Genomic DNA, 27,020 nt, shown 5'->3' on the forward strand with positions numbered 1-27,020 from the left:
TGTTTTTTACAGAAAATGCTATTGAATAAGATGTTGAGAAATGCCCTTGCTCCAGAGATTTATGCTTTAAATGTGTGTCAGAGGACAACATGCACTTATGAGATTATTCATAATTAATGTATGGTTTATATGAGGTACTATTTTTGCCTTTCTATACTTGACCATACCCTGTATTTAGCTAAATACTGTGCATTTAAACTCCAACATCACTGTAAATGTCACAAGGACATGAATCCCAATATTTCCTGTCAGTCAATTATAGGCCTACTAGACAACTGATCAATTTGGTATAGGCCATTTCAGTTTATCTCTGTTCATCATGACCCTGATACAATTCCAAGGATTTGATTGATCCATTACTGGTATTTCAACTTTGGTAGAGCAATATCTTTATTTGTACCCCAAAAAATGTATGATTAGTAAATATTCGAAAAAGTAGCATGCACATATCTGCCATGTGTCCTTCCTACTTTCTGTATCTACTTCAAAGGATACTGTGGCGAATTTGTAATCCTATTGTGCGTCTGTGAATTTGCCATCCATGGTTTTGACAGAACAGGTGTGTGTATGTGTGGGGTCCCCCTCTGGTGATACCTTGTTCACTCAGTTCATTTTGTAGTTCGGATATTGAGTGGCTTTTAATAAAACTTCAAGAAATAAATTGTTTTCCAGTTTTTTTAAAATTTTGTCAACCTAACCATTCCTGCAAAGCATCATCATCATTAATCGTCGTCACAGTTTTTGCTTACTGAAAGTGCTCTATCTTCTTGAAAACTTCACTGCTGACATATGTTTAGTTTTTTTGGATTGTACTAATGAACAATATACTAAAATATAGTTTTAAGTGAACTATCCCTTTAAACAATTGTCCTTTGACATATTTTAAGGCGTTCCCACGCGTAGTTCTGAGCTATAGTTCGAATCAGATTTCGATTATTTGTTAAATTGTATTTTCTTAATTTGGTCCAGGTGGTTTCACATTGCCTATCCTGGTATAGCCCTGTCTCCCCACAATTTACACCCATAAATTCGCTGCTACCCACATAATGTTCAACAGATCAAGTTATGGTACTGTTTGCATGTCATCAAATGCTTGCAGTCAAACAATCAATACTGCACGCCTCTGGTTATTTTCTGGTATTTGGTCCGGACTGCGTTCTCATCTGCAGTGAACCGCACCAAGGTACGAACGGAATCTGACTGAGACCAACCTTTTTGAGCGAACCACGGTGCGCTCGAGTGCGGATAGTGTTCACACCAGTCCAAACGAACCGAACCGCTCCAAACTAATTTGCTGTGAAAGCCCACAGAGCCCAACATACAAATCAAATACACACGGTAAGTCCTGATTTAATGATGTGATAATACTCATCATTAGATTTCCAGAAAATAGAAAATGGCATGTAGTATGCGATATGTTATGTAGCTAGCTAGACATTTACATTTGTATTTTTAATTTCATAGCATCATTTACAGCACGCGCGTAATGACGACAAACCATCGTATCCAAGCGTTGTGCGTAATGTCCCATTGAGAAGAACAGCAAAAGATGGCGAGCTCAAACAATCCACGTAAATTTAGCGAGAAAATCGCTTTACATAATCAGAAACAGGCGGAGGAGACTGCGGCTTTCGAAGAAGTGATGAAAGACCTAAACATCACTAGAGCTGCACGGGTAAGTGCCTTGTTTTGTTGATTAATTACTGTATGCAGCTTGGCTAGTTAGCCAGTAACGTTAGCACGTTTTTATGACAACTTGTTTTTAGCCAGCTGGCAGTGGCAAGCAAAAGTAGCCGATTGACTGCATTCGCAGTTAAATAGCTGTATTCTGATAACCATTATATATTGGGGCGTTATTTTGCAAACGTTTTAACCTAGCTAGCCAGCTAGTGTAGTGAACTGTCTTTGTTGACGTTTGCTAGGTATGGTGAGCAGCCAGATAGGCTAGCTAACTAGGCTCTATAGTTAGCAAGCACCTGCTCATACATAGTCAAATTGCCATGCATCATAAACATCAAAAGGTTCAGAGTATCAAGCTAGATATCGATACTATCTAGCTAGCTAGTTCGTTACCATCTACAATTTGCAATGAAAACTGAACATGTTTAGCTAGCACAGTTCGACTGACTCAGTCAAACTGGTGTGTATTTGACACTGACAGAACACCGCAGTAGCTAGGAGGATACATCTCGCTAACTCCAATGTTGACAACGCAATGGAGTTACATCCACCATAGCTAGATCACCACAAGCCATTTTGACATAATTCCCCAGTCAATTGTTTTCCCATGCTTGTCAGGCAATGGGTTTGCATGTTTGCAAAGTACCAACCCTGCTTTGACAGTAGCTAAAAAAAAAAAAATATCGCCTAGTCGGACCATTATTACTGTTCCAGCTGGCTGGTAGGCGTTATTGTAGGTAGGGAATGTTAAGTGTAGCACATCATTTTTTACCAACCGTTAACTGGGATACTACCTCAATTCCCGACTTGGAAGACGTGTCTTCTAAACTTCCATGTCTAGTTACAGGGGGTTCGTTTGAAATTAGGAAATGCTAAGACATACACATTACCAGGCAAATATTTTTTTCTATATTTTCAATATGCTGGCCTATGGCCTAAACCCTACTGCCAAACCATCCAATGATGGTATTTATAAATAAATAATCTGGGCTGCTGAAAGGACTGATCTTTATAATACACTAAACAAAAAATATAAACGCAACAAACAACAATTTTAAAAGATTTCACTGAGTTACAGAACATATGAGGAAATCGGTCAATTGAAATAAATTCATTAGACACTAATCTATGGATTTTGCATGACTGGGAATACAGATGTCTGTGACCTACAGATGCATATCTTAAAAAACAAAACCAGTCAGTATCTGGTGTGACCACCATTTGCCTCATGCAGCATGACACATCTCCTTTGCATAGAGTTGATCAGGCTGTTAATTGTGGAATGTTGTCCCACTCTTCAAGTTGCTGGATATTGGCGGGAACTGGAACACTCTGTCGTACACGTTGATCCAGACCATCCCAGACATTCTCAATGGGTGACATGTCTGGTGACCAAGCAGGCCATGGAAGAACTGGGACTTTTTCAGCTTCCAGGAACTGTGTACAGATCCTTGTGACATGGGGCCATGTATTATCATGCTGAAAAGTGCAATCGCCTCAACAATGTGCCTCAGGATTTCGTCACGGGCTCTGCGTGCATTCAAATTGCCATCGATAAAATGTAATTGTGTTCATTGTCCGTAGCTTATGTCTGCCCATACCATGGGGCACATGTTCAGCTTCCCTGAGACAGCAAAAAAAGAAACGTCCCTTTTTCCAGGACCCTGTCTTTCAAAGATAATTCGTAACAATCCAAATAACTTCACAGATCTTCATTGTAAAGGGTTTAAACACTGTTTCCCATGCTTGTTCAATGAACCATAAACGATTAATAAACATGCACCTTTGGAACAGTCGTTACGACACTAACAGTTTAGACGGTAGGCAATTAAGGTCACAGTTAGGAAAACTTAGGACACTAGAGGCCTTACTACTGACTCTGAAAAACACCAAAAGAAAGATGCCCAAGGTCCCTGCTCATCTGCGTGAACGTGCCTTAGGCATGCTGCAAGGAAGAGGCATGAGGACTGCAGATGTGGCCATGGCAATAAATTGCAATGTCTGTACTGTGCCTAAGACAGCGCTACAGGGAGACAGGACGGACAACTGATCGTCCTCGCGGTGGCAGACCACGTGTAACAACACCTGCACAGGATCGGTACAGCCAAACATCACACCTGCGGGACAGGTACAGGATGGCAACAACAACTGCTCGAGTTACACCAGGAACGCATAATCCCTCCATCATTGCTCAGACTGTCCGCAATAGACTTAGAGGGGCTGTACTGAGGGCTTGTAGGCCTGGAGTAATGCAGGTCCTCACCAGTCATCACTGGCAACAATGTCGCCTATGTGTCGTACCCACCATCGCTGGACTAGACAGGACTGGCAAAAAGTGCTCTTCACTGACGAGTCGCGGTTTTGTCTCACCAGGGGTGATAGTCAGATTCGCGCTTATCATCAAAGGAATGAGTGTTACACCGAGGCCTGTACCCCGGAGCGGGATGGATTTGGAGGTGGAGGGTCCGTCATGGTCTGGGGCGGTGTGCCACAGCATCATCGGGCTGAGCTTGTTGTCATTGCAGGCAATCTCAACGCTGTGCGTTACAGGGAAGACATCCTCCTCCCTTGTGGTACCCTTCCTGCAGGCTCATCCTGACATGACCCCCCCCCAGCATGACAATGCCACCAGCCATACTGCTCATTCTGTGTGTGATTTTCTGCAAGACAGGAATGTCAGTGTTCTGCCATGGTCAGCGACGAGCCTGGATCTCAATCCCATTGAGCACGTCTGGGACCTGTTGGATTGGAGGGTGAGGGCTTGGGCCATTCCCCCCCAGAAATTTCTGGGAACTTGCAGGTGCCTTGGTGGAAGAGGGGGGTAACATCTCACAGCAAGAACTGGCAAATCTGGTGCAGTCCATGAGGAGGAGATGCACTGCAGTACTTAATGCAGCTGGTGGCCACACCAGATTCTGACTGTTACTTTTGATTTTGATCCCCCCCATTTGTCAGGGACACATTATTCCATTTCTGTTAGTCACATGTCTGTGGAACTTGTTCAGTTTATGTCTGTTGTTGAATCTTGTTATGTTCATACAAATATTTACACATGTTAAGTTTGCTGAAAATAAACGCAGTTGACCGTGAGAGGACGTTTCTTTTTTTGCTGTGTGTGTGTGTATATTACACACACAGACTGAGTGTACACACAAGTAACAACACCTTCATAATATTGAGGTGTCGAAAGCTGGACCATTCTTGATTTTATTTATTAGGATTCCCAGACGCCAATGGTGAAAGCTAGTCTTACTGGGATCCGACACATAACGAAAAGTAATTACTGACAAAAGACGTTACAATTTACATACAGTACATTTAAAAACATGTAGTGTGCATGTGTGTGCATTTATCAGTTACACATACAGTCGTGGCCAAAAGTTTTGAGAATGACACAAATATTAATTTTCAAAGTCTACTGCCTCAGTTTGTATGATGGCAAGTAGTATTTGCATATGCTCCAGAATGTTTTGAGGAGTGATCAGATGAATTGCAATTAATTGCAAAGTCCCCCTTTGCCATGCAAATGAACTGAATCCCCCAAAAAACATTTCCACTGTATTTCAGACATGCCACAAAAGGACCAGCTGACATGTCAGTGATTCTCTCGTTAACACCGGTGTGAGTGTTGACGAGAACAAGGCTGGAGATAACTCTGTCATGCTGATTGAGTTCGAATAACAGACTGGAAGCTTCAAAAGGAGGGTGGTGCTTGGAATCATTGTTCTTCCTCTATCAAACATGGTTATCTGCAAGGAAACACGTGCCGTCATCATTGCTTTGCACAAAAAGGGCTTCACAGGCAAGGATATTGCTGCCAGTAAGATTTAACCTAAATCAACCATTTATTGGATCATCAAGAACTTCATGGAGAGCGGTTCAATTGTAGTGAAGAAGGCTTCAGGGCGCCCAAGAAAGTCCAGCAAGCGCCAGGACCATCTCCTAAAGTTGATTCAGCTGCGGGATCGGGGCACCACTAGTTCAGAGCTTGCTCAGGAATGGCAGCAGGCAGGTGTGAATGCATCTGCACGCACAGTGAGGCAAAGACTTTTGGAGGATGGCCTGGTGTCGAAGGGCAGCAAAGAAGCCATTTCTCTCCAGGAAAAACATCAGGGACAGACTGATATTCTGCAAAAGGTACAGAGATTGGACTGCTGAGGACTGTGGTAAAGTCATTTTCTCTGATGAATCCCCTTTCCGATTGTTTTTCGGCATCCGGAAAAAAGCTTGTCCTGAGAAGACAATGTGAGCGCTACCATCAGTCCTGTGTCATGCCAACAGTAAAGCATCCTGAGACCATTCATGTGTGGGGTTGCTTCTCAGCCAAGGGAGTGGGCTCACTCACAGTTTTGCCTAAGAACACAGCCATGAATAAAGAATGGTACCAACACATCCTCCGAGATCAACTTCTCCCAACCATCCAGGAACAGTTTGGTGATGAACAATGCCTTTTCCAGCATGATGGAGCACCTTGCCATAAGGCAAAAGTGATAACTAAGTGGCTCGGGGAACAAAACATGGATATTTTGGGTCCATGGCCAGGAAACTCCCCAGTCCTTAATCCCATTGAGAACTTGTGGTCAATCCTCAAGAGGCGGGTGGACAAACAAAAACCCACAAATTCTGACAAACTCCAAGCATTGATTATGAAAGAATGGGCTGCCATCAGTCAGGATGTGGCCCAGAAGTTAATTGACAGCATGCCAGGGCAGATTCCAGAGGTCTTGAAAAAGAAGGGTCAACACTGCAAATATTGACTCTTTGCATCAACTTCATGTAAATAAAAGCCTTTGACACTTATGAAATGCTTGTAATTATACTTCAGTATTCCATAGTAACATCTGACAAAAAATATCTGAAGACACTGAAGCAGCAAACTTTGGAAATTAATATTTGTCATTTTCAAAACTTTTGGCCACGACTGTACATGTCAGTACATGCACTCAAGGCTTAAAAATCATTATTTAACTGGTCTCCTCCCCTTATTCTATATGGATTGTAGTGGATTTAACAAGTGACATAAATAACGGATCACAGCCGTCATGAAAAAAGCAGGTGTTCATAATGTTTTGTACACTTCATGTATAAATATATACAGTACCAGTCAAAAGTTTGGATACCTACTCATTCAAGGGTTTTTCTTTATTTCTACTATTATCTACATTGTAGAATAATAGTGAAGACATCAACTATGCAATAAAACATATGGGAAAATGTCGTAACCAAGAAGTGTTCAACAAATCTAAATATATTTTCCTTAATGACAGCTTTGCACACTCTTGGCATTCTCTCCACCAGCTTCACCTGGAATGCTTTTCCAACAGTCTTGAAGGAGTTCCCACATATGCTGAGCACTTGTTGGCTGCCTTTCCTTCACTCTGTGGCACAACTCATCCCAAACCATCTCAATTGGGTTGTGGTCGGGTGATTGTGGAGACCAGGTCATCTGATGCAGCACTCCCCTTCTTGGTCGAATATCCCTTACACAGCCTGGAGATGTGTTGGGTCATTGTCCTGTTGAAAAATGATAGTCCCACTAAGCCCAAACCAGATGGGATGGCGTATTGTTGCAGAATGCTGTGGTAGCCTGTAATCTGAGGCTGGTAACTCTAATTAACATATCCTCTGCAGCAGCTTCCTTTACTGTGGCAATCCTCATGAGAGCCAGCTTCATCATAGCACTTGATGGTTTTTGCGACTGCACTTGAAGAAACCTTCAAAGTTCTTGAAATGTTTAAGTAATGACGGACTCTCGTTCTTGCCATAATATGGAATTGGTCTTTTACCAAGTAGGGCTATCTTCTGTATTTTTATTTATTTTACCTTTATTTAACTAGGCAAGTCAGTTAAGAACAAATTCCTATGACGGCCTAGGAACAGTGGGTTAAATGCCTGTTCAGGGGCAGAACGTAAGATTTGTATTTGAACTTGCAACCTTTCGGTTGGTTACTAGTCCGACACTCTAACCACTAGGCTACCCTGCCTCCCCTCCCTTGTCACAACACAACTGATTGGTTCAAACACATTAAGAAGGACAGAAATTCCACAAATTAACTTTTAACAAGGCACACCTGTTCATTAATTAATACCTCATGAAGATGGTTTAGAGTGCAAAGCAGTCAAGGCGAAGGGTGGCTTCTTTGAAGAATCTCAAATATTACAGTGGGGCAAAAAAGTATTTAGTCAGCCACCAATTGTGCAAGTTCTCCCACTTATGATGAGAGGCCTGTAATTTATCATAGGTACACTTCAACTATGACAGACAAAATGAGAAAAAAAATCCAGAAAATCACATTGTAGTATTTTTAGTGAATTTATTTGCAAATTATGGTGGAAAATAAGTATTTGGTCACCTACAAACAAGCAAGATTTCTGGCTCTCACAGACCTGTAACTTCTTCTTTAAGAGGCTCCTCTGTCCTCCACTCGTTACCTGTATTAATGGCACCTGTTTGAACTTGTTATCAGTATAAAAGACACCTGTCCTCAACCTCAAACAGTCACACTCCAAACTCCACTATGGCCAAGACCAAAGAGCTGTCGAAGGACACCAGAAACAAAATTGTAGACCTGCACCAGGCTGGGAAGACTGAATCTGCAATAGGTAAGCAGCTTGGTTTGAAGAAATCAACTGTGGGAGCAATTATTAGGAAATGGTAGACATACAAGACCACTGATAATCTCCCTCGATCTGGGGCTCCACACAATATCTCACCCTGTGGGGTCAAAATGATCACAAGAACGGTGAGCAAAAATCCCAGAACCACACGGGGGGACCTAGTGAATGACCTGCAGAGAGCTGGGACCAAAGTAACAAAGCCTACCATCAGTAACACACTACGCCGCCAGGGACTCAAATCCTGCAGTGCCAGACGTGTCCCCCTGCTTAAGCCAGTACATGTCCAGGCCCGTCTGAAGTTTGCTAGAGAGCATTTGGATGATCCAGAAGCAGATTGGGAGAATGTCATATGGTCAGATGAAACCAAAGATATAACTTTTTGATAAAAACTCAACTCGTCGTGTTTGGAGGACAAAGAATGCTGAGTTGCATCCAAAGAACACCATACCTACTGTGAAGCATGGGGGTGGAAACATCATGCTTTGGGGCTGTTTTTCTGCAAAGGGACCAGGACGACTGATCCGTGTAAAGGAAAGAATGAATGGGGCCATGTATCGTGAGATTTTGAGTGAAAACCTCCTTCTATCAGCAAGGGCATTGAAGATGAAACGTAGCTGGGTCTTTCAGCATGACAATGGCAATGAAGGAGTGGCTTCGTAAGAAGCATTTCAAGGTCCTGGAGTGGCCTAGCCAGTCTCCAGATCTCAACCCCATAGAAAATCTTTGGAGGGAGTTGAAAGTCCGTGTTGCCCAGCAACAGCCCCAAAACATCACTGCTCTAGAGGAGATCTGCATGGAGGAATGGGCCAAAATACCAGCAACAGTGTGTGAAAACCTTGTGAAGACTTACAGAAAACGTTGGACCTCTGTCATTGCCAACAAAGGGTATATAACAAAGTATTGAGAAATTATTATTGACCAAATACTTATTTTCCACAATAATTTGCAAATAAATTCATTAAAAATCCTACAATGTGATTTTCTGGATTTTTTTTTCTCATTTTGTCTGTCATAGTTGAAGTGTACCTATGATGAAAATTACAGGCCTCTCATCTTTTTAAGTAGGAGAACTTGCACAATTGGTGGCTGACTAAATACTTTTTTGCCCCACTGTATATATTTGGACTTATTTAATCCTTTTTTGGTTACTACGTGATTCCATGTGTTATTTCATAGTTTTGATGTCTTCCCTATTATTCAACAATGTAGAAAATAATAAAGAAAAACCCTTGAATGAAAAGGTGTTAACTTTTGACTGGTCCTGTATACATACATAAATACAGTATCAGTCAAAAGTTTGGACACACCTACTCATTCAAGGGTTTTTCTTTATTTTTACTATTTTCTGTAGTGTAGAATAATAGTGAAGACATCAACTATGGAATTATTAAAAAATGATTAAACAAATCAAGATATATTTGAAATTCTTCCAAGTAGCCACCCTTTGCCTTGATGACAGCTTTGCACACAGCGGTCTAAGGCACTGCATCTCAGTGCTAAAGGTGTCATTACAGACCCTGGTTCGATCCCGGGGTGTATCGCAACTGGCCGTGATCGGGAGACTCATAGGGCGGCGCACAATTGGCCCAGCATCGTCCTGGTTAGGGGAGGTTTTTGCCGGGGTAGGCCAGTGTAAAATAAGAATTTGTTCTTAACTGACTTGCCTAGTTAAAGGTTAAATTAAAATAGTGCTTCATATCCTGATGATACTTGTCTCGATCAGTGAGAGAAGATTTGAAATGGACAAGATGGTGGCATACACATTTTCAGATTACTTCATGTAGTAAAACATTTATTTATTTATTTTTAACTGAGCATTATCTAAATTCAAACGAATCCCCTGCAACTAGACGTGGAAGTTTAGAAGACACATTGTCTTCCAAGTCGGGAATTTGGTCAAATTCTCCGTGCTATGCTTAACTTTACCTACCTAATAACTCCTATCAGCCATCTGGAACAGTAATAACAGTAGGACTATGCTGTATTTTTAATAGCTGCTTTGACAGCACCTAAGAAACCCCCCTCCCCAGCACCTAATGTGTGTGTGCATGCTGAGGTTTGACAGATTTGCAAGGTTTGAACTTTGATGGCAGATACTGATAACATGGGATCAACTATCCTCTTGTAGACCTTTTTAGTAATGCGTGCAATGCAAATAATTGACTCGTTTTGGTTGGTTACTGGAAATCATTCTTGTCGGCCTGATTTAAAAAGGCCAATGTCCATGTTAGTCTGTTTATTCATCCCCATAAAATCAGGCCTTTGTTTAATCCATCATTCATGCAATTCATTAAAGCAATTGGTGATCTTAAACATTTAGTAGTTATTGCCAGGTGTTTGGTGGTGAACCTACCCATTATGAATATCATAAAGGAATGGTTTAGGAGTACAGAATGGATTTATGTTGTGGTTTTACAACATGGCTATTATTATTATTATTATTATTAGTATTATTATTAGTTATTATTTTTTACAAATCTAATTGAAAAAATAGAAACACCATTTGACAAATCCAAGTATCCATCATTACACAGTGATGTCTTTCCTTATGAGATTGACACCCTCCAGCAATTTGGCTTAGGCCTACGGACTTTGTCCACACATTGCTGACATTGCACAAACTTGATACTGCCTCGAATCAATTAAGATATGAACAATTTACGGGCCCATATTAACCTATGTCTTATCTCATCTGGCCTTTTAGATGTGGTCTATTCTATCTTTAGCACTGTGGAACGTTTTCTATCAATATTTTGTGTGTAATCCTTCATGTATCAGTTTACACATCCATTCATGCTTTCATACGATTTTACGTTGCACAGTTGCAGTTACAGAAGACCCAGTATTTGCAACTAGGGCAGAATCGTGGACAGTACTATGGAGGCTCACTGCCCAATGTCAATCAGATTGGAAATAGCAACATTGACCTGCCTTTTCAGGTGAGCTCACAGCTTCTCTATCAGTTGGTAAAATGTTGTTTTTAATTTGCGTGATACAACAATTAAATCTCACCTGAGGGAAATTTTTATCTTTCAGAGCTTCCATGATAGGCTAAGATTCACCCTTGCGTTACCCTATATTGTTAACAAGAATCCAATTCAAGAGACTTCTTTAGTAGTTTACAATTTTGAAGACTCGCCCTGCCGTATCAGTATTGATCCACAGCATTTGTCTGGAAAACCAAGTCTCAGAAGAAAGCTAAATTTGAGTTTCAGACACTCTCACCCCATCTTGAAATGTTTAAAAAGATTCCTAAAAAACACATACAAGGAGCCTTTGTCATTGCTTTCTATATCATGACTTTCCATTTATTTTAAACATTTTTGCTAACTTGAGTATGAGGGCCCATAGCTTGACCCATTTTGAAATGAATACATTTGCACCATATTATATCAATACATTTTAATTTACTTTTTTTTTGTGTGTTTTCAAATGCCCAATTTTTCTTTGTTTGGTTGATTTTTGCTAATCCTGTCCAGAATTCCGCTTTGGACACCAGCCGGTCGAACAGGCATCACGGGCTGGTGGACCGTGTTTACCGCGATCGGAACCGTATAACCTCGCCCCATCGCCGGCCCCTCTCTGTGGACAAACATGGCCGCCAGATATCCTTTGTCTGCACTCAGCTTATTTTGGATTTGAACAGAATGGTCTTTTACAAAACTTTTTGACTTGATTAGTACTTGTTTTAAAACGGCGTGTGTCATTGTCAGATCATGCTTAGAGTTAGACTTTACACTTCAGTAGATGAATGCTGATCGTTAACTTGACCATTCAATTATTTAGGTTTGATTTTATATTGCACCGCCATTTTCGTCCTTAACTGAGGTCCACATTGACAGCTGCCCCTATAGCTCCGTGTACCTCTCACCCCCACCGGATACCAGTTGGAGGAGGTATGTCATTAATGTCCTCCTATTTAAAAAAAAATCATAATAAACGAGTTTTTTTTTAAATGTATTTTTTATTTTTAATTTTTTTTAGCAATTTCATCTACATTCAGGAAAAACACAGTACATGCAATGTCTTTGTAAATTTCAATTTTTCAAATAGAAATGGCATGCTCAATTGAACTGATTTTTTTTTTTTTTTACCCAGAGTCTGACATAGCATGCCAGATATGAGGTTGAGGAATAGGGGTCACAGAGACATTTTGTTGACCTTCCTTCGTTCTAATGCCACAGGACAAACTCTGACTCAGCACTACACCAGAACACCATGAACCCTGTGCCCCAGGATGCGTTTGCAGGGGGATCACAAGAGCTACAGCCTAAACGAGGTAATGGAGGATTCAGTTACATGGACAAGGAACAGCTTCAATTGATTCAATTTATTCATGTTTGAATCCACATGTCCATGAAAGGATAAGCCCACTGGGAAATCGTCTGGATAATTTATGACATGAAGGTGTTGTGTTCCACTAACAGTTTTTGTCCATGTTGGAGCAGCTATTCTCTTTCGGTGAAGCGATCACATTTTGATTTGTGTTCAACCAACCACTGCTTACTGATGAGGGAAAGATTGTTGTAGTATTTTGAATTATATTGTGCTAAACAAAGTCATTTTCTTGAAGGGAACTTATCTCCTCTGGGAATGGTCTCAATGGAAATTGACACGTGAAAATATAGCTATAATATGGTCTTCTGAAAAGTATCTAGCTACCTGTTGTTTTTACTGTCCCCAAAACGATTATGCAGTTTCATTTCACTACAGGAAGAATGCTACACTGAAAATACTGCAATGTGGGTTGATTTGAATTGAGCTTAGTACCTTAAATTGTCATTTATTTGACTCTTTTCCCCATTTAGTGCTGCTGCTTACAGTGCCTGGGACTGAGGAGTCTGAATCAGATGCAGACAAGGATACACAGTGGGATAACAAAAAGGTAAAGGAGGGGACATGTAGCCTAGTTGTATCAGTGCTTGCTCACTGTTTATTTATTTTTACTGAGTGTACTTTCACTCTAGAATGACTCATCAAGAACCAAGTCCTGCGAAGTCCCTGGGATCAAGTGAGTAATTGCCGCATCATTCATCTGAATATGGTGCTCCGGCAGGACCGTACCATGTAGAAAGGTGCTTTGTGAGAAAGAGCTGTTCAGGGCATGCTTAGAATATATTATGTCCAAAGATGGAGAGAACATGGGTCTGTGTGAGAGAGGACCTATGACACCAAATGACTAGCAGCTGTTATTTCAACACACACACAACAACGAGAAATGTCATCATTCATAAAAACCAACCAATAGAATTAATTTTATAATGGATTTTCTTTTGCCTAGTGCTGTTTTAGGAAATATGTATAAATTTTTCTTTCTCCCCTCTAGTATATTTCCATCACCAGATCAGGAAGTGAACACGTCATTGATCCCGGCCACGCTCAATACGGGAGGCTCCCTGCCTGATCTGACCAACATCCAGTTCCCCCCACCGCTGCCCACTCCGCTGGATCCAGACGACACTGTGGCGTTTCCTTCCCTTAGCTCATCCAACAGCACAGGCAACCTGACCACCAACCTCACCCACCTCGGCATCAGTGCTGCCAGCCACGGTAAGTCATCGATGGCGAAATGAATGTGGCAAATTTTAAAAGTGTATATGATATTCAGATAAAAATGTAACCAAGGATACTCTACGGATTTTCATTAAAGCACCAAGCAAGTTCTGTAACCACCTGGTATTGCATCTGACCGTAAGGCGCTACAGAGGGTAGTGTGTACCGCCCAGTACATCACTGGGGTCAAGCTTCCTGACATCCAGAACCTACATACTAGGTGGTGTCAGAGGAAGGCCCAAAAAACTGTCAGACTCCAGTCACCCACGTCATAGACTGTTCTCCCTGCTACCGCACGGCAAGCGGTACCGGAGTGCCAAGTCTAGTGCCAAACGGCTCCTTAACAGCTTCTACCCCCAAGCTATAAGATTGCTGAACAATTAATCAAATGGCCACCCGTACTATTTACATTGACCCCCCCCCCCCATTACCTCGACTAACCTCTACCCCCGCACATTGACTCTGTACCGGTACCCCCTGTATATAGCCTCGTTATTGTTATTTTATTTTTACAAATCACTTTAGTTTATTTAGTAAATCATTTCTTAGTTCTATTTCTTGTTCTGCATTGTTGTTTAAGGGCTTGTAAGTAAGCCTTTCACGGTAAGGTTCACACCTGTTGTATATGGCGTATGTGACAAATACAATTTGATTTGATTTGCAAGGGAGTATTTATCTTTTGCCCAAGCTAATCCATCTAAGTGACAGGTTCGGAATTTCAAGAAGCTGCTTAAACAGCATGATCATTACACAGGTGCACCTTGTGCTGGGGACAATAAATGGGCAGTTTTGTCACACAACACAATGCCTCAGATGTCTCAAGTTTTGAGGGAGCGTGCAATTGGCATGCTGACTGCAGGAATGTCCACCAGAGCTGTTTCCAGATAAGATAATTTAGAGAGCGAGACTACGGGTAACTCGGTAAAATATTATAAATTATTACATGTAGTGTATTTGAGGAAGAACCATTCATTCAATAAAGAAACTGCATTTTCCAAGCTTAGGAACGCTAGATGGGTGGGTACTTTATTACATAGTGATTGGCATATGTAGACGATTGCCAAAGTCCGATAAAGCACAATTCACTAGAAAATCTGTTCAATGTAGTTGTGAAAAATGTTGCGTAGCATTGCAGAAATGTACATTGCAGAAATGTTATGTTGCACTGCAATGCCCAGAATGAGTTTTGCTGTACTTCAGAGAAGTCACTTGTGCCTGTCCTGTTGTGTCTTGGCAGGGATCACTACCACCTCTCAGCCTACCATGACTGTTTCGGCCCAGCGTAGGCAGCCCACCCTGATCCCCCTAACCCTCAATGCAGACCCCCAGCCACAGCAGTCCCCGCAGCAGCTCTCCCCCACGCTGTCGCCCCCTCTCAACATCCAGGTGAGTAGACCCAACGTTACCATGCTATCCAATCCCTGGACAGCAGGGCTAAGCATTATTACATGGACAAAAACCTAAACGTCCCTTGTTGAATACAATTATATTTTAACTTTGCTCTACCGATTGTCCGTGGGGTTGGCTTTTTATATAGGGCACATTTTATAATAGTGCTGGAGTTGGCTAAACAACTATGTAGACGGAAATTAAATTATAACTCAACCTTAACTTCAAAAGGAGCACTGGTGGAAGTATTTTTCTCGTACATGGCTAAATCCCAATTTGGAGGTGAGCATGCACTTCCTGGCAGATGTAGTTTGGCCTTGTTTCCTGGAATGACTCGGCTAGCAAATATCCCTCAAGTAATTTAGTGCTTTCAATTGCTCAAAGAAGGCATTCGATCACAATGCTCCGAGTGTGAGCTACTTTCAAATGGAAAACAATAATCCAGTCTCGACTGTTACCTGTTCTGACCATGACCTAAGAAAATCTTTATACAACATCCTGGGCAAAACCTAGATCCTCACAAGATATTCAGCCAATCTTGTAATACTGAGTGTACAAAACATCAAGGACACCTTCCGGATATGCCTTGGAACCTAGGGCTGTGGCGGTCATGAAATTTTGTCAACCGGTGATTGTCAATCAAATAACTGCCGGTCTCACGGTAATTGACCCTAATTAACATAAAGAAATTTAGCATCTCCTGGCTTCCACGCATAGCCTACTAGCCACTGGTGTAGACCTTGGAACATGTACATTTTAAAAAGTATATTAAATCCATGTAATATAGCCTACAACTTCACAATAAATTCATTATTTATTTTAGACAGGTCTAAAGAAGCATGCTATGAAGAAAATATAGTATTTTTCAGAAGAACAGAATCGAATACTCTGAGTTGTCCTTATTTAATTTTGTAATTTTAACCTTTATTTAACTAGGCAAGTCAGTTAAGAACAAATTCTTATTTTCAATGACGGCCTAGGAACAGTGGGTTAGCTGCCTGTTCAGGGGCAGAACGACAGATTTGTACCTTGTCAGCTTGGGGATTTGAACTTGCAACCTTCCGGTTACTAGTCCAACGTTATGTGAGGTCCTGATCTGGCTATGCCATATGGCTGTGGGCTACACTAGTTTAATTAGCAGACAAGATTTGCTTAGAATTCCGTGGCATTATTTTATAGTATAAAGAATACAATTGAACATAGCTGAATTTAATACAAAATATTATTATCTCTAAACAATTTGAGGGAGTGCAAACATGAGGCTATTCTGTGTTGAGCGGTTAACAAAGAACTTCCTACAGTTGGAGGTTGGACTTTTACATACACTTAGGTTGGAGTTATTAAAACTAGTTTTTCAACCACTCCACAACTTTCTTGTTAACAAACTATAGATTTGGAAAGTCGGTTAGGACATCTACTTTGCATGACACAAGTCATTTTTTCAACAATTCTTTACAGACAGATTATTTCACTTATAATTCACTGTATCACAATTCCAGGGGGTCAGAAGTTTACATACACTAAGTTCAGTGTGCCTTTAAACAGATTGGAAAATTCCAGAAAATTATGTCATGGCATTAGAAGCTTCTGATAGGATAATTGACATAATTTGAGTCAATTGGAGGTGTACCTGTGGATGTATTTCAAGGCCTACCTTCAAACTCAGTGCCTCTGCTTGACATCATGGGAAAATCAAAATAAATCAGCCAAGACCTCAGAAAAAAATTGTAGACATCCACAAGTCTGGTTTATCCTTGGGAGCAATTTCCAAACGCCTGAAGGTACCACGTTCATATGTACAAACAATAGTACGCAATTATAAACATGGGACCACGCAGCCGTCATACTGCTCAGGAAGGAGATGCTTTCTGTCACCTAGAGATGAAGGTGCTTTCGTGCAAATCAATCCCAGAACAACAGCAAAGGACCTTGTGAAGATGCTGGAGGAAACGGGTACAAAGGTATCTATATCCACAGTTAAACGAGTCCTATATCGACATAACCTGAAAGGCCGCTCAGCAAAGAAGAAGCCACTGCTCCAAAACTGCCATAAAAAAAGCCAGACTGTGGTTTGCAACTGCACATTTTTGGAGAAATGTCCTCTGATCTGATGAAAAGAAAAATGGAACTGTTTGGCCATTATGACCATTGTTATGTTTGGAGGAAAAAGTGGGAGGCTTGCAAGCCGAAGAACACAATCCCAACCGTGAAGCACTGGGTGGCAGCATCATGTTGTGGGGGTGCTTTGCTGCAGGAGGTGCACTTGACAAAATAGATGGTGACATGAGGAAGGAAACTTATGTGGATGTATTGAAGCAACATCTCCAAGACATCAGTCAGGAAGTTTAAGCTTGATCGCAAATGGGTCTTCCAAATGGACAAAAGCATACTTCCAAAGTTGTGGCAAAATTACTTAAGGACAACAAAGTCAAGGTATTGGAGTGGCCATCACAAAGCCCTGACCTCAATCCTATAGCAAATTTCTGGGCAGAACTTATTCCACAAATGCCATTATGCATGTAGTGCTTTTATTATAAAGGTACATTTTTATGGTGAAAATGATCTCCCCCAAACATGAAACGCACGCGATGTGTGTGTATGCCAGTTAGGCTCTACACCCGTTCCAAAGCGGAGTAATGTGATTAATTTTAAGAGGTTATTTGGACACTTTAATGTGATACAAACCTTATCAAAACATATAGGGTTATGGGCTAGGCTACATGAGGTGTGATTTGAAAAATTTGCCACCCCCCCAAAAAAACATGCATGTTTCTTACCTTAAACTGAGCATCATTCACAAGTGATGGGCTAATATTGTCACCATCACAATATTCTTGATTTAATCTTGCCTTTACATATATTATTTAGCATATATTTTAAATGTATTTTGATTTAGAATGGACCATTATCATGCACCGTCTTGAAACGGGCAGCGAGAAAAAAAATATTGGACGCTTTTCCTGTGGTCCATTTTCATGCCAGCCTGGTAGGCTATACTCCTGTTGTAAAGAGAAGCAATGTGCTTAGTATTGGGGAAGTTGAGAAAGAAATATAGTAGGCCTAGCCTATAGAAAGCTGATGGGATCCTCTTTTTAGTAGAGGCCATCACTCTGTTTCCTCATGCAATTGCATAGCCTAAAGAAATGTTGCGCAACATGAGCTCATGGGCTCTCATGAAGTGTTTGATTAGATTTTCGATTACATTTGCATTGATGTCAGAGTGATTAGAGAGCCAATAGTGTTGAGTACCAGGCAGTTAGCACGTTTGGTAGGCTACTAGTGACCATCAGCAGCATCAGAGCTTGGAGACACCTAATTACCGTGACTAAACGGTCATGTGGATTTTGACTGCCGTCATGACTAGTGACCGCCAGTGATGCGATAGTACGGTCACCATAACAGCCCTAGTTTCACCCCCACCCACCCTCAGAACAGCCTCAATTCATCGGGGCATGGACTCTACAAGGTGTTGAATGCTTTCCACAGGATGCTGGCCTGTGTTGACTACAATTCTTCCTACAGTTGTCAAGTCGGCTGGATGTCCTTTGGGTGGTGGACCATTCTTGATACACTCGGGAAACTGTTGTGTGGAAAAACCCAGCAGCGTTGCAGTTCTTGGCACAAACTACTACCATAACCCATTCAAAGGCACTTCAAATATTTTTCTTGCCTATTCACCCGCTGAATGGCACACATGCGATATCCATGTCTCAATTGTCCCAAGACTTAAACCCTTCTTTAACCTTTCTCCTTCCCTTCATCTACACTGATTTTGATTGGATTTGACAAGTGACATCAATAAGGGATTATAGCTTTCACCTGTTCAGTGTATATCATGGAAATAGCCTGTTTCCTCTAATGTTTTGTACACTCAGTGTATATTGGAGGAAAATGTAAGCTCAGCAAAAGGTGATTCATATTTGCTTTATTTTTAAGTCTTCGTCTGGGTGCTATATACTGCTTGAAGATATACTGTAGGTCATGTACAGGTAACTGCCAAAATAATGGAAACACAAGTAATTGAGGGAAGTATATTGAAAGCAGGTGCTTCTGCATAGGTGTGGTTCCTGAGTTATTTAAGCAATTAACATCCCATCATGCTTAGGGTCATGTGTAAAAATGCTGGGAAGATTATTATATTTGGCTCCCATGGCTATGTCCCCGTAGGGTGATCAATCCTCCATTCACAGGGCACGAGTGGTCACTGAATAGTTTGATTAGCATTAAACCCAATTGAACATTTATGGAAGATTCTGGAGCGATGCCCGAGACTGCGTTTTCCACTACCATCAACAAAACACCAAGTGATGGAATTTCTCGTGGAAGAATGGTGTTGCATCCCTCCAATAGAGTTCCAGACACTTGTAGAATCTATGCCATGATGCATTGAAGTTGTTTTGGCTCGTGGTGGCCCAATGGCCTAAGACACTTTATGTTGGTGTTTCCTTTATTTTTGGCAGTCACTTGTATGTTAAACCAGTTCATTTTTACTAATACACTTTGGAAGACTGTCAAAAATGTCTAATAGATTTTTTTAGCGCAATGTTTTCAACAAGCGCACACGGAGTAGCCCCTATAGAAAAAGTAGCCAGCCAGGATCCCCTGAAAAAAATGTATCTCTAAAATAAATAGAAGAGATGCTCAATTAAGTTCTGGGTCCATACATGTTAAGAGAAGAGAGATCGACATCAGTGACATAATTTCTGCAAGTGTTTGCAACTCTCTTTGTGAATTACAGTATGTCATTCATTCTAAAAAAAAAATCAAGAATGGTCCACCACCCAAAGGGCATGCAGACAACTTGACACATGGGACAGCATCCCTGTGGAACGCTTTTGATGCCTTGTAGTCAGTCCATGCCCCGACAAATTGAGGCTGTTCTGAGGAACGGTGTTCCTAATGTTTTGTACACTCCGTGTATAACTACATTGTATGATTTATGCATGACAAGGATATGAGATTGACTTTATTCAGTCAGTGCGACACAATTGCGAATGATAAAAAGTGGCTTTGTTTAATTTAAAACTGCAGTGTGTGTGTACATTTTTGGGCGACCTGACCAAATTCACATAGAATTCACATAGAAATGTGTAAAATTGTGAAATATAAAACTCTCATTCTTATTGAAAGCAAGTCTAAGAAGTGGTAGATATTTTCTATGTGCGCTATTTCTGTGCATCCCGTTTTTAAGTTTTGTTTTTGCGTCTTTCGGTTTTTAACACCAGTGTCAAACAGCTGAAAATATAATATTTTTGGTTATGGAAAATATATTTCACAACGGTTTAGATGGTACAATAATTCTCTGCGCTATACTCGCTTTTTTTTGTCACACACAAACTGAAATGAGGTGAACTATTAGCATTTTTGCAACCAGGAAATGGGGGAGCGATTTCTGCTTAGTGCACCTTTTTAAGTGGAAAAAGTACGCGGCTGAAAATGTGTGTATAGCCGACATTAGTGGAAAACACTGCTAACAAAGAGCGGTGCGTTAGTTACCTAACTGTAAATAAGTTAATTGTTTCACCTGTTAGTTAGCTAACTTACTAAAACAAATTGCATTTTAATTTATCAACTGCTCCTACACTATTTTGCTAGATACTGTAACCCTGTCCTAACACTGTCAGATACCTTGTTTTAATTTTTTCGCCCCAAAATCTTGGTCTCTTTAGCCTGGTAAAGTTGTTTTTGTGTATCATTTATCAGGCAGTGGCGATGGAGGCCTTGACTCTGGAGCAACAGCTATCCCAGTATGCTTTCTTTAGCCAGCTGACAGTTCAGGCCCAGGCTCAAGTGCTCAATGACCTGCAGCAGCAGGCCCTGCCCCAGGGCATCAGGCTGATCACCCTGGCCACCACCACTGCCCCAACAGCCACCCAGTCCTCCCCGGACAGCCAGATCCAGACGCCCGCAAGCATCAACGTCAACTCGGTGAGTCTGTTGAATTGAGTTTCCTGCTTGTCAGTACCTTGACTGTTGATAACTTCCTTACTCATACCCAGTGAAATTCTAGCTTCTACAAAGTTTGGTTCACTTCAGTAATGGCTGATTTGCTTTTAGTTTTTGTGTTTTTTCATTGGAAGTGAACTGGTCTGTGGATAGATGGTGTAGTAGTAGTTGCTTAAGACTGAGCCCACCCCAGACTGTCCTTGGGACTTTCTCTGTGTGCTCTTGCTAGTGTTTAGAAATTCTGCACCGGTTAACACTCTTCCCTCCAACAGTACCGCAATCAGACAGGCTCTCCGGCCAATCAGTCTCCAACCTCCCCAGTCTCCAATCAAGGCTTCTCCCCAGGCTTCTCCCCTGGCGGCTCGCCTCAAGTAAGGGCGAAACCACCAAGTTGCCTTGTTGGGGGAGGGTTTTTTTTGCCTGGAATTGGCTGTAATTGGTCCAGCTGCTACTCATCCCAGCCTCTCGCTCCCATCCATGGTGTCAGCAATCCCACCCCCATTTCCTCTCCTCCAGACCACTGCTCGATGTCTGCTTATCATATTGGCTCAGGTCTTTGAGTGTTGTCGCATAGCAGCTTTTTGTGTTTTTGCTTGAACCAAATGTACACAACATGGCCAAAAGTATGTGGACACCGCTTCAAATGAGTGGATTCGGGCTATTTCGGCCACATTTGTTGCTGACGAGTGTATAATATTGAGCACACAGCCATGCAATCTCCATAGACAAACATTGAAAGTAAAATGGCCTTACTGAAGAGCTCCGTGACTTTTCAACGTGGCACCGTCATAGGATCCCACCTTTCTAACAAGTCAGTTCATCAAAATTCTACCCTGCTAGAGTTGCCCCAGTCAACTGCAAGTGCTTTTATTGTGAAGTGGAAACGTCTAGGAGCAACAACTGCTCAGCTGTCACACTTTACCATCTGGCAGTCCGACGGACAAATCTGCGTTTCGCAGATGCCATGAGAACGCTACCTCCCCAAATGCATAGTTCCAACTGTAAAGTTTGGCGGAGGAGGAATAATGGTCTGTGGCTGTTTTTAATTGTTCAGGCTAGGCCCCTTAGTTCCAGTGTCGGGAAATCTTAACGCTACAGCAAACAGTAACATTCTGTGCTTCAAAATTTGTGGCAACAGTTTGGGGAAGGTCCTTTCCTGTTTCAGCATGACAAATCAAATCAAAAAATCAAATCAAATTTTATTTGTCACATACACATGGTTAGCAGATGTTAATGCGAGTGTAGCAAAATGCTTGTGCTTCTAGTTCCGACAATGCAGTAATAACAAGTAATCTAACTAACAATTCCAAAACTACTGTCTTGTACACAGTGTAAGGGGATAAAGAATATGTACATAAGGATATATGAATGAGTGATGGTACAGAGCAGCATAGGCAAGATACAGTAGATGGTATCGAGTACAGTATGTACAAATGAGATGAGTATGTAAACAGTGGCATAGTTTAAAGTGGCTAGTGATACATGTATTACATAAGGATACAGTCGATGATATAGAGTACAGTATATACGTATGCATATGAGATGAATAATGCCCCTGTGCTCAAAGCGAGGTCCATACAGAAATGGTTTGTTGAGATCGGTGTGGAAGAACTTGACTGGCTTGCACTGGCTTGCACAGAGCCCTGACTTCGACCCCATCGAAAACCTTTGGGATGAATTGGAACGCCGACTGCAAACCTGGCCTAATCGCTCAACGTCGGTGCCCGACCTCACTACTGCTCTTTCGGCTGAATGGAAGCAAGTCCCTGCATCAATGTTCCAACATCTAGTGGAAATCCTTCCCAAAAGAGTGGAGGCTGTTATAGCAGCAAAGGGGGGGGGGGTGCAACTCCATATGAATGCCCATTGATTTTGGAATGAGATGTTCGACGAACAGCTGTGCACATACTTTTAGCCATGTAGTGTATGTCTTGTGAATATGTAGCACCTACCTGGAACCTTAATTATGATTCATTTTAGTTTTGGATAGTCCAACCTGTTTGTAGCAGCTTTGGTTGTCTCCTGTTGACATGATTTATTTTTGCGGAAATATCCTGTTAACAAGGCTGTTTCAGGTGTGAGAAATGGGTTTAACTCTTTCTATACTGAACAAAAATATAAACGCAACATGTAAAGTGTTGGTCATGTTTCATGAGCTGAAATAATATGTTCCATATGCACAAAAAGCTTTTCTCTCAAATTTTGTGCACAAATTTGTTTTATATCCCTGTTAGTGTGCATTTCTCCTTTGCCAAGATGATCCATCCACCTGACAGGTGTGGCATATCAAGAAGCTGATTAAACAGCATGATCGTTTCACAGGTGCAACTTGTGCTGGGGACAAAGGGCCAATCCAAAATGTGCAATTTTGTCACACAACACAATGCCACAGATGTCTCAAATTTTGAGGGAGTGTGCAATTGGCATGCTGACTGCAGGAATGTCCTCTACCATAAGCCGCCTCCAATGTCGTTTTAGAGAATTTGGCAGTACGTTCAACCGGCATCACAACTACAGACCACGTGTAACCATGCTAGCCCAGGACCTCCACATCTGGCTTCTTCACCTGTGGGATTATCTGAGACCAGCCACCCAAATAGCTGATAGAAATAATCCTCTGTTTTGTCTGTAATGAAGTCCCTTTGAAGTCCTGATTGGCTGGGCCTGGCTCCCCAGTGGGTGGGCCTATGCTCTCCCAGGCTCACCCATGGCTGTGCTCCTGCCCAGTCATGTGAAATCTATTATATTAGTGCCTAATTTATGTATTTCAATTGACTGATTTCCTTATGATCTGTAACTCAGTAAATAGTTAATTGTTGCATATTGCGTTTATATTTTTGTTCTGTTTGCTGCTGTTTCTGTGAAAGATCCTACCTTTACATATATTACAGCTGGCTACAGTAATGTGATCTTCCTTGGGAAAGTAGCTTTATATACTGTATGTTCTACTTATTGTTGTTTTTTTATATATCTGAATTCCAACATTTGTTTTGTTATATTGCCAAACTTTAGCAAGTAATTATGCTTAAAAAGTGGATACGTCACAAGTCCGATTTAAAGGCATGAAACCGTGTTACTAGCAGAGAGAAGCTGCAGAAACGAATTAACTTCACCCCAAAGTTAGCCTAGCTAGCTAGCAAAAGTCACTTGCATTTATTTGCAGTCAGTTTGTTAATAGCTACCGCTCCAACACTGTTTTGCTAGCTCATCCCTCTAAAAATGACAAGATGGCTCACTCTGCAGTTATATTGTGATTATTATTTCTCTTTTCTAAACAAGGCCTATTGCTCTTGATTTTTGTAATGTTATTGTTCAGCTGTATCAAATCTTACTGCTGAAACATTTTATGTGGATGTGGCTCTTATGAATCATGCATTCTATGGTTCATTTTTAAAACATGGTCTGAATAGGCATAATAAAGTGTTGTCAGATGCTAGTGTCTGTGCAGTCATTAACAGCCATTTTTTTAACGGTGCTTGAATTGACTAGCTTGTGGATTGCCTCATGCTTGTGCTTTTTTGTGATGTTTCATGACTACTGTTCCCTTATATCCCTCAGATACCCAAGAAGAAGGCTGTACTGATTAGCTGTAGGCCTATTAGTTTCCATCACCCATTTATTTTTACTCTAATCAGTGGTCAAATGTCTCTTTCAGCACATTCCGGTGGTGGGCAGTATATTTGGGGATTCGTTCTACGATCCGCAGCTAGCATCTCGGCAGACCAATGCTCTCTCCCACCAGGTGACTTAACCCACATCAAACTAGGACATGAATTTCACTCTATTCACTCTATTCTCTATTTTCACTGCAACTCTTTTCCCCCTAAATGTATCCATATTAGAAATAGTGCCTGATCTCTATATTCTATTACCTAACTTTACTTATTAAATGTGTATATTTTTTTTCACTTGCCTAGCTCGAGCAGTTCAATATGATTGAAAACCCCATCAGCTCCAATAGCCTATACAGCCAGTGCTCCACCCTCAACTACACACAAGCAGCTATGATGGGCCTTACAGGGAGCAACCTGCATGACTCCCAGCAGTTGGGCTACAGTAGCCATGGCAACATCCCTAACATCATTCTCACAGGTACTGAGCAGCAGCTGAGCCAATTAGTGAGCCTGTCATGTAATTTAACTTAGTCTAGGCTCTGTACACACCTAATAAAGGGATTCATTCATCCTGGCTTGATTATAGTCAATTGTTTTATGAAGGTTGGCCAGTATAAGGAAAACATGTATTTTGTTTAAGTGAATTGTATTTCGTTTTTCTCTTATAGATTCTTTGAGTGAAGACTATTACTTAAATAATATTGGTAGTTATCTAGCAGCTGCTTTCATTTACAAATGTCAAATGTTTTCCCAAATGTTGTATTTTAGTCACAGGTGAGTCTCCACCCAGCCTCTCTAAGGAGTTAACCAACTCACTGGCTGGTGTTGGAGATGTCAGCTTCGATGCGGACTCTCCCTTCCCATTGGACGAGCTGAAGATCGACCCTCTCACCTTGGATGGACTGCACATGCTCAATGACCCCGACATGGTTCTGGCTGACCCTGCCACTGAGGACACGTTCAGGGTGGACAGGTTGTAATGCAGAATACTGGCTGTGGCCAACAACAAAAAATAACCCTGGTAAGAAAGGGAAACGAGGCATGGTGGGGGTGAATCATCTCCCCAGTTTCATGGCCATTCAGCTATCTGATCTCACCCTCAAGTCCTTTTAAATAATATGCCATCAAAAACCATTGTAGAGAAGGACATGCAATGACTTGTTGGGTTTGGGAAGGGCATTGCTGTCATTTCCAATGAGATTGTTGGTTGGTCAGAGCTTTGCTAGCCTGCTGCGTTTTATTTATATATATATATATATATACACACACACACATACACATACAGTTGAAGTCAGAAGTTTACATACACTTGGGTTGGAGTCATTAAAACTCGTTTTTCAACCATTCCACAAATTTCTTGTTAAACTATAGTTTTGGCAAGTCGGTTAGGGCATCTACTTTGTGCATGACACAATTTTTCCATCAATTGTTTACAGACAGAATATTTCACTTATAATTCACTGTATCACAATTCCAGTGGGTCAGAAGTTTACATACACTAATTTGACTGTGGCTTTAAACAGCTTGGAAAATTCCAGAAAATTATGTCATGGCTTTAGAAGCTTCTGATAGGCTAATCGACATCATTTGAGTCAATTGTAGGTGTACCTGTGGATGTATTTCAAGGCCTACCTTCAAACTCAGTGCCTCTTTGTTTGACATCATAGGCAAATCAAAAGAAATCAGCCAAGACCTCAGGGGGAAAAAATGTAGACCTCCACAAGTCTGGTTCATCCTTGGGAGCAATTTCCAAACGCCTGAAGGTACCACGTTCATCTGTACAAACAAAAGTACGCAAGTATAAACAAAATGGAACCACGCAGCCGTCATAACGCTCAGGAAGGAGACTCATTCTGTCTCCTAGAGATGAACATACTTTGATGTGAAAAGTGCAAATCAATCCCAGAACAACAGCAAAGGACCTTGTGAAGATGCTGGAGAAAACGGGTACAAAAGTATCTATATCCACAGTAAAAAGAGTCCTATATGGACATAACCTGAAAGGCCGCTCTGCAAGGAAGAAGCCACTGCTCAAACTGCCATAAAAAAGCCAGACTACGGTTTGCAACTACACATGGGGACAGAGATTGTACTTTGTGGAGAAATATCCTCTGGTCTGATGAAAGAAAAAATGGAACTGTTTGGCCACAATGACCATTGTTATGTTTTGAGGGAAAAGGGGGAGGCTTGCAAGCCGAAGTACACAAACCCAAACGTGAA

The 27,020-nt window shown here is 41.3% G+C and overlaps 1 protein-coding gene across 1 annotated transcript; it reads left to right on the forward strand.

Annotated features, from left to right (window-relative positions):
• The first annotated feature begins 1,512 nt into the window (after positions 1-1,512).
• LOC139409072 (CREB-regulated transcription coactivator 1-like) lies at positions 1,513-25,945 on the forward strand. Its single transcript, XM_071153753.1, has 14 exons — positions 1,513-1,675; positions 11,121-11,237; positions 11,778-11,903; positions 12,133-12,194; positions 12,483-12,577; positions 13,107-13,183; positions 13,266-13,309; positions 13,625-13,848; positions 15,089-15,237; positions 20,944-21,168; positions 21,459-21,557; positions 24,842-24,928; positions 25,104-25,278; positions 25,569-25,945. The coding sequence occupies exons 1-14, from the start codon at positions 1,550-1,552 to the stop codon at positions 25,778-25,780; spliced, it is 1,818 nt and encodes a 605-aa protein (XP_071009854.1). The 5' UTR covers positions 1,513-1,549; the 3' UTR covers positions 25,781-25,945.
• The last annotated feature ends 1,075 nt before the right edge of the window (positions 25,946-27,020 follow it).

Source organism: Oncorhynchus clarkii, chromosome 5 (genome assembly GCF_045791955.1).
Source record: "Oncorhynchus clarkii lewisi isolate Uvic-CL-2024 chromosome 5, UVic_Ocla_1.0, whole genome shotgun sequence".
In the NCBI taxonomy this organism is placed as follows: domain Eukaryota; kingdom Metazoa; phylum Chordata; class Actinopteri; order Salmoniformes; family Salmonidae; genus Oncorhynchus; species Oncorhynchus clarkii.